Here is an 8,622-nt window from a genome sequence, read left to right on the forward strand (position 1 = left end):
TATAAAAAACATCGATATTCTGAGTAAAATGTAATTTTGAAGGACTTCTGGTCAAAGCAAACCTGGAGGCTGTGTAGTGCATTCAAGTGGCTTAGATGCTGACTTGTTATAGGCAGCAGTGGAATGTAATTGCGAGTACTTAACTACAGGAATTTTGAGGTATCTTAGCTGAGTATCTCCTGTTTTACTCCTCATACAGTCCAGAAAACATAAGACAGATTATTTCTTTTTTCTCCACCACATTCATTCTATAGTTACTGGTTACTTTAAGGAGTGAGACTTTGCAAGCAACACATATGATTAATGCAGAAAAGACTATTAACCATTACACATAATGCACCGCTGCTGATGCACGCTGAACACATTGCTTCCCAACAGTTTCCCATGTTTAAGCCAAAATTAATTCAAATTACAGAAGCCAAACATCAGCAAAGCTTGTAATTTCTAGTTGAGTCGATAAGCTAAACTGCGTAACACAAATATGTTTTTGTACCTTCTAGCTTCATGCCGACGGTGAGGCACTTTTGGAAGCGGCAGTATGGGCAGCGCTTTCTCTGGGTCTTGTCAATCTGGCAGCTCTGGTTCTCTATACATGTGTAACGCTTGTTGTTCTGGACGGTGCGCTTGAAGAAGCCCTGTGGAGAGAACCAATTAAGACGTCAACCCGCTTGACCCCTGCAATGCAATGGTAATTGGCCCATTCACACTCCCAGACAGATGGAGAGGGACAGACTTAATGGATACACACACACACACACACACACACACACGCACATGCAAGTTTTAAAAGCTATATGCCCATTGATGTGGTGCTTTATAGACATGTGTAGATGCGATATATATGAAGCAGACACACTTTGAACTCTTAATGAAAACTGAGTATTTACAATTCATTTATATTCATTTAATAATTTATTTTGCTTTAAATAAAAAAATGCTGCAGATATGCCCATTTCACATACTTTTACTTGACAGCTAATCTTTTCATTGCATTGCAAACTACTTCATAAAAGTCAGGAATTATAATTTGTTTCCTGTCAAAATTGCATTCATATTTTCAATATTCTCTGTTCAAGTAAAAGACTCTGGGAATTACAGAGTAAGCATCTTTTCAACTCTGCACTTAATTATTGAAAAATATGAGTGCAGGAGCCCAAAAAATCCAATAAATTATATCCATAATTCACAGTTCCGGGATTACAGAGATTCATACCTGCAACATGGAATTTATTATCAGCAGCAGCAGTGAAAATCAAACGAAGGGAAGATGGTATTAACGTATTCTAGATCCATAACCTAGGAGGAGAATCCGTAAACCTGGTCTTTAAAATAAAATAAAAATAAAAAAGAACCGGTGGCTATCAATATTTCACCAGACACAAATTTAATTGACAATCTGCATTGCCTGACCTGTCAAAAAAAAGAAAAAAAAAGGCAGTGCACGCGGTTTTTGGATTATCGACTTCTCAGTGCCAAGAAATCCATGCTTCAGAGAGAACTTTCTCTCCAATTTTCCATTTAGCACACAGTGTGTGTTATAAATATCTGGACCAAAGTGGATTCAAGCGTGCTATAAAAGACACACAGTACATCGTCAGGAGAAGCCGACGACACCTCACTGAAAAGCTCCAAGTTGAGGTTCATTTGCACAGCTACAAGCAACATTTGTTGCCTTGACAAATTTACAAAATAACCAACGAAATAAATTGCGTACTAATTGACATGAAATCAAAAAAATCATCCTTCCTAGCGTGAAAGTATATGCTGCAAAAGTATCTAAAATTCACAAAATTCATGTTAACTTGGTGTCAACTTGGTATTTCTGCACACACACACACACACACCAGGAAATGCAATTTACTCTTTTTCAATACAAACAGCAACTCAGAAAGAAAAACAAAATGAATTTCACTGTATTTCACTGCTTGATGTTCTCTGACCTTTTCTCCTGCTACACCATTTTTCTTTCTTGTGTCTTTCTGTCTCACTTGATAAATTAAAAAAAACATCCCTTTGAATGTTTGATATGAGCGCCGTGCATCTAAGCACTGACCTCTAATTTGTTGTTTGTAGTTTCAGCATTTTCAGGTCATTCCTCTGTGCTCACACAGCTAGCCCCCCCCCCCCCCCCCTCCCCCCAAATAAAAAAACACAAAAAGAGCTGTTGACTAATGTAGCCCATTTCATTGTTCACTTATTTTTACTTCAACAAGAAGGTACCATTTTTACTTTACGCATGCTGGTGTGTATGAACTGAAAGTGTCTGTGTGCATGGATAAAGGGGGATGTGTGTCTGTGTTTGCATGTACACTTGTTGAGTGCAAAGGTGGGTTTAGGGATGTGGTAAATCAATTGGGGATAAGGATCTGTATGTGTGTGTGTGTGTGTGTGTGTTGGGGAATCTTTCTTTTTCTGTGTGTGTGTATGTGTTGTGTATTTGTGTATTTGTGTATCTGTGTGTGTCAGCTCAAATATGGAAGCCAAAGCAAAGCTCAAAAAAAATGTGACCCTGATAACGAGCGTTATTCACAACTTTGCTCCTGGGGCTCAAAGGGTGGAAGAGGAGAGTGGTGCAGGCTCGAGAAAAATTATGACATTACTTCAAAATTACAAAAATTAGAAAAATTAAAGGAAATTATTTATTCTGATAGTGCATAAGAAAAAAAGAATGTCGTATACGTAAGGCCGAGACTACAATGTAGCTGCTCTGTTTATCCAGCTTTGTTCAGGAGACACAATGGATATGGATCGCTCTGCCTATCTAACAGAGTGTGTTTAATGTCAAAATGAATCTGTCGAGTACCGGTGATTATACTTTTAACGGGACAGGCTGCCTTCATTTTAGAGATAATCAATGACAAGCTTCAGGTGAGTATCAATATTATTAATGTTTCAGCAAGCATACACAGCACTTTATCAAAGACCTCTTCATCTGCATCGTGTGTGCTTCCATACATGCACGGCAGTGTTTCAGCCAAACTGGAAAATGTGTGGACTGGCTGTCCTGCGTGAGCCTTCGCTGAGCCTGAAAAGCAGCAGAGATGCCACTGACTGCTCCCTTCAAGCAAATGCTTAGCATTTCAAGGTCATAATATGGGATAAAATCTATAACATCTGCTTTGAATAATGACCACATAGGCAAGAAATGTGCACTAGCACATCATTACTGAGGAGCTGCAATTTTACACTGAATAGTGTTAACACAGAGACATTTGTCTTAGCTTAATTTTGTGCTGACAGCTTTACTAGTTGAGGGGGAAAAACTTGGGAAATGCCTGTTTGCTCTGCTGAGGGGAACAGTGGAAAGATGCAGAAGGAGACAAATAGGTTGTTGATAGATCTCAAATTAAGCTTTAACAGTTTGATTTGCGTGGCTTCATTATTAGCCTGCACATGGAAACGTCGTGCTGTTGAGGTCTTAATGAACTTGTGATGAGAGTTTTAGACAGCAGGGTGCAAGCCTGTGCAAACAGAAACTCTATTGTACGCTTTCCTTCGTGGGTTAAAGCCCCCCCACCACACACACGCACACCTCCTGTGGTTGGTGGTTGCAAAAAAAACAAAAAAAAAAACATAATAATTTGCAAACACTCTTTGCCTGCTTTTGAACTCCAGTGTCTTTTCCAAGCCGTTCCACACTTTACAAAAATCCTCTGACACTCACAGGAAGAGTTTGTTAGATCAACTGTCACAACAATATTTGACCCCTGGCCTCTTTACTGTTGGTTTTCCTGCAGTGTTAATGGTGAGGAGCTGAAATGTTGCTCTAATATTACACTTGTTGCAAATCATTCTTTAAAAAAAATCTGCTTAAATGCTTGGCATGCAAAAAAAGAGAGAGAAGGACAGAAATGACACCATCCAGATAAGCAGTTTTCTTCACAGTGGGTAGCCCATAGTATTTAGGAAAATGGCTGACACAAGAGGAAGTATAATATCAGAGAGCGCATTAAACTCATGAAGACCACAGTTTAGTCTGTGTAAGCCTCATAGTGACACATGTTGATGCCCTACAGGGACTTCAGAGGCTAATACAAATAACTGGACATATATAATTGCATGACACTGCACAACGATAGACAAGAGTGCACTTGAATATTTTATACATCGAAGCAGTTAATCAGAGGTCACCACAGGCACACAGTACCATGCACACTTTATGTTAATAGGCAACTTCTTGCTTAAATCGTGCAGCATTTGTTTTCTATTTAGGGAATTGGGGGCACCAACCTTGCAGCTTTCGCAGGTCAAAAGTCCGTAGTGATACCCTGAAACCTTGTCTCCGCACACGGGACACATCTCGTCCAGGTCTTCGTCATATGAGTAGTCCATCATTTTTAACTGAGGGGCTGGAGGAGGACACACGGAGACACATACACAGAGAGAAGTCTATTTCAGTGCCGGGGAATCTCTTTTTCAAAAAATCCCTCTTTCATCCATCCATGGATGAAAGAGGGTGCGGAATCGCGCGGGGCAAATTAATGAGATTTTTCAAAGTTCTAGAAGACTTTTTTTAAGGTTAAATTTGAGGAGCAAAAAACGACGAATAGTAGCTTTTGGATAGAGCTGAGAGGACGCGATCATTTATTACTCCCTCTTCCTCTGCTCTTCTACATCCGTCTCAGACAGGAGCCAAAATAATAATAATGATAATAAAAAGAAGCTCATGAAAGTGAGCCTCATACATATGCAATATGTATCCGAGTCGTGAAATCGCTGGGGGAAATCGAGAGATATTAGACTTAAGGATTGGAGGAGAAAATGTTACCGCCCACAGACAAATGAAGACACAGAGAAGCCCTTATCTCTGCAGGCGAGGGAGAAACCCCCCCCATCCAAACCCAACTTGAACCAACATTATTTTTCTCTATTTAAGAATCAGCCACAGTACTACAGGCCATTTAATTTTATTTGCTTTATATTGGTACACACATTTTATGTGGAGCTGTGCGCTGCATTTTAAAAGTTCTCAATTCATAATTTTCCTGGTTACCGAGTTTTAGCCATTATTTATACTGAAGAGAAAATAATGACAAACGCTGGAAATAACTAATTATGTAATTTTAAATAAAGGAGGAAAAGCATAAAAATTCCCTCACCTTCCTTGCAGATTTTCCTCCTTTTCTCTCCCCCCCCCTCTCTCTTTTTTTTTTTTAATATTTAGGTCTTAATAGTCTACATACAAGTACGACTATTTCTGAGGTGTCTAGCCCTCTTTGCCCTGTTAGAAATACCCACCTGCATAAGTCTCTGTGTGTGACAGCGCTACAAGCAAACGGGCATGCTGACTTTTACAACAGTTACAAAAGTCTTTATGGCACTAATCATAAAAAGCAGGCAGGATCAAAAAGGAAACCACAGTGGATATGGCTGTAAAAGTGGAAATATTTTGTCAACTACGCCTTCCAATGTCTTTACATGGGCTATTAGTACTGCTCGACTTCAAAATCCACTCATCTGCTCTCTCCGAGACCTATTAATTAGACATGATTTCTAGTTTGTTAGCGCGTTGCCCTGCTGGGATCAGCGTATCCCAGCTGAAGCAACAAGTTCCACCAAGCTCCGTTTTTTCCCTTTTCTTTTATTTCCTTCCACAGAAACTCAAAGCAAGCTCGATTTTCGAACTTTCTTCTGCGTTAAAGCGCAAGAAGGACACGATTTTAAAGGCCTGTTCTTACGACGTACCGCAGGTGCATTTTGGACGCCTTTTCAAAAAGAAAATAAACACTATCCGAGCCCTGGTTGCAGTTCTGAAGTGATGACGCAGTGGAAAGGAAATAATAAATTAAGATATCCGAGGGGTGTCCGTCCTGAGGCCGACAATAATGAATATTTATTTTACAGGATCCTATCCAAATATTTTCTTTCTTTCAATTGTCATTGCTATGGTGTTTCCATTATTTTGTACAGTGAATTTCGCCTTTTAAGGAGCTCTAACAGCACATGACGCGACGTTATGCCTGTAATTATAGTCCAAATAGTGTTTTTTATGCACAGACAAATTGAATATATTTCAGCACCTCGTTGTATAACTGACAGACGCAGGTGAATGCATACAACGTCTGCGCAGATTACCTCCAGAAACACATCGGCCCGACCGTCAATCATTTACTGTCCACTTGCTCATAAAATAACAAAAGACAAAACAAAAAACCCAACGTCCTCCAATTGTCAAAAAAACAAAACAAAACAAAAAGAAATTCATTTCAGTCGGAGCTTCCTTGTTTTAGCTGCCTGTAAAAAAAAAACAGTTGGGGTAAAATAAGAAAAAAGGTAAAAGGGCTGGCAAACAAGCCACTCCTTGTTTAAAGTGAGAATACGTTATCAATGTCTTATAAACCGAGAGCGGGCTAATTGATTGTCCGGTTATACTGCCGTGGAAAGACATGCTGGAAATGATCAGGGTTATATGAGTTTAACTTGCCATTGAGGTCAGAATTTCTTCAAAAATGTAGCTGCTTAATGTGCAGCCTACTGTGAAGATCAAGAAAATAGATTTTTACGGCATGCCACTGGGAATTTAAATAATTATGCTCATTCTGAAAAAAAATGCAGGGGTCCTAAAATTTGCTCTTCATTTTTTTTAAATGACACCGATTTCGAACATCTGAAGGCCTTACGCAGTTCTCCTCGAATGTGAGATAAAAACCTCCAACAACAACAGTTTAAAGCTTACAAAAAAGATTTCACACTACAGCATTAAAGCAACATCTAAAACGTAGTGATTTAGTTTAACTTTATTTTGCAGCTGTATTTCATTTGAGAGTAGAATCAACTTGGCTGTACTACGAGAGAAAGCTATTGCGAAACTACGTGTTGGCAGACAATACCAAGCTCTTCTTTACCGTTTGTAAAATCAATAAACTAGCTCATAATTATTTTCTTCTTGGGTAAAAGTTTGCTGTCCTTAGTCAAATATTTTAATCTTAATCAGACACTCCAGTTTTGCTTCGACATCAACAACTCTTCCACAGCAGTTTTCTTTAGAAACTAAACCACGAGCAGGTTTGAGATATTTCTTATTCTGCTAAGAGAAAGTCATCTGTTTCATTCTAAAATCAGAGAAATAAAAAAAAAGAAACAAGCAAGAAAAAGTTACATTGACAGAATACCTCTGCTCTGTTTCTTGCTTTTTACGCGCTGCTGCCGCTCGCTCTAAGCGTGAATGACAGGTAGGTACCTGTTTGACCGCGGGCCAAACTTTAAAAAAAAAGTGCTTCCAAGTTGAAGTGGAAGAACATTATCGAAGCCTTTTGGAGATCATGTTGAATAATAATAATAATAATAAACCCCCCTAGTAATTACCTGCTAAGTTCGTGGAATCAACGCGTTCGTGTATTGGCGTATGACAGATCGGTAACTGTTCCTCATTATAAGAAAAAAAGGTAACGAATACAAGCATGTACATTTTAGTGAGTACACTCTCAGCCGGAAAACGCTCCACGAAGACAGCGAAGTGGAAGCTTCGGGGCAGACTACCGAGATTCAAATGAATGACAGTTCTTACCCTGCATGTTCCTTGGCATGTGCCCCTGTTCGCCATACGATCGAGAGAGTCCCAGGGATTCAGTCTCGAATTTGGGCAGCATGACAGCACTGCCGGCCTGAGATAGAGACTCCGCACCGCACGGCGGGACACCTGGACGTCAGAGACAGGCGTTCGCACAAACACCCCCCGAAAGACTGTCCCGAGCGACTTCTACCGTCCTATTTCTTACTTTATAACTCTCTTTCACTTCCAATTATCAGGCAATGCTCCAACGATAAAGCCAGATTAAGACTTTTTTCTAAACAACAGGCTTGCATAGCCTGTGTGTAACGCTGCTTTGACTTAGCTACACTGATTTAAAAAAATATTAAAACGCATTTACGCAACAAAGAAAGGAAAAATCTCAGAAATAACGCAGGAGAAAACGGAGTGATTCCTTCTAAACTAAGTAAGAAGCACTTTCGCGAAGAGTTAGGGAATCACTCTGCACTTAAGAAAACAGCACAAGGTCCGGATTAGAATGCGATGGTAAGTTTCCCTTTATCTTTTCCAAAGTCTTTAAAGCGCGTCAGCCATTAATGTGAGACTGTCAGTGTAACTTTCAGCCTTGAGCAGACAAGCACGAGCCGCCGGGGCCGCCCTCTCCTGTGCGTAAAGTCGGATTCGGTGAGTCGGTCGGACTGTCTGGAGATGTGGAGACCTCTCCTCCTCCTCCTCGCGGCTTTGTTTACTCCGCTCTCTCCAATCCGAGACGCATGCGGTCGTCTGACATCATCTTCCTCCGATCCAATCAGGAAAGAAGACCGGGAAACATCGCCTCAAACTCTCCAGGTCCATCTCTCCAAAATCTCATCTATTTAATCCCGTTAATGACGGACTTTAAAAGCGGAGGGAGAACAAGGAAATCAAGAGAAGTGATGCAACTGTAGTGAGATCACCGACTGCGTCTGGGCGCACGGAATGCAAATACAAAGCGCAAGGTATGTGGATCAGAGCGCTTTAGCACACGCACGCACAGGGAGCGTGAGAGCGAGCGTTCCTATATGCTAAGTAATTTTTTCATATATATACAAACTTTAAAAGATGAACTATTGTGACAAAATTATACTCTTTCCTTCTGCTTTTCTTTCTTC

General features: G+C 40.1%; 1 protein-coding gene across 1 annotated transcript in view; it reads right to left on the reverse strand.

Moving 5' to 3' along the window:
- Positions 1-8,307, reverse strand: part of nr5a2 (nuclear receptor subfamily 5, group A, member 2) — a 70,535-nt gene extending 62,228 nt beyond the window's left edge. Inside the window, exons 1-3 of the mRNA XM_004561999.4 lie at positions 7,508-8,307; positions 4,231-4,349; positions 494-635 (exon numbers count right to left, since the gene is read on the reverse strand). Of these exons, the coding sequence (XP_004562056.1) occupies positions 494-635; positions 4,231-4,349; positions 7,508-7,589 (343 nt within the window). The 5' untranslated portion in view covers positions 7,590-8,307. The remainder of the gene's footprint in view (positions 1-493; positions 636-4,230; positions 4,350-7,507) is intronic.
- Positions 8,308-8,622: the final 315 nt, after the last annotated feature.

Source organism: Maylandia zebra, linkage group LG15 (assembly GCF_041146795.1).
Source record: "Maylandia zebra isolate NMK-2024a linkage group LG15, Mzebra_GT3a, whole genome shotgun sequence".
In the NCBI taxonomy this organism is placed as follows: Eukaryota; Metazoa; Chordata; class Actinopteri; order Cichliformes; family Cichlidae; genus Maylandia; species Maylandia zebra.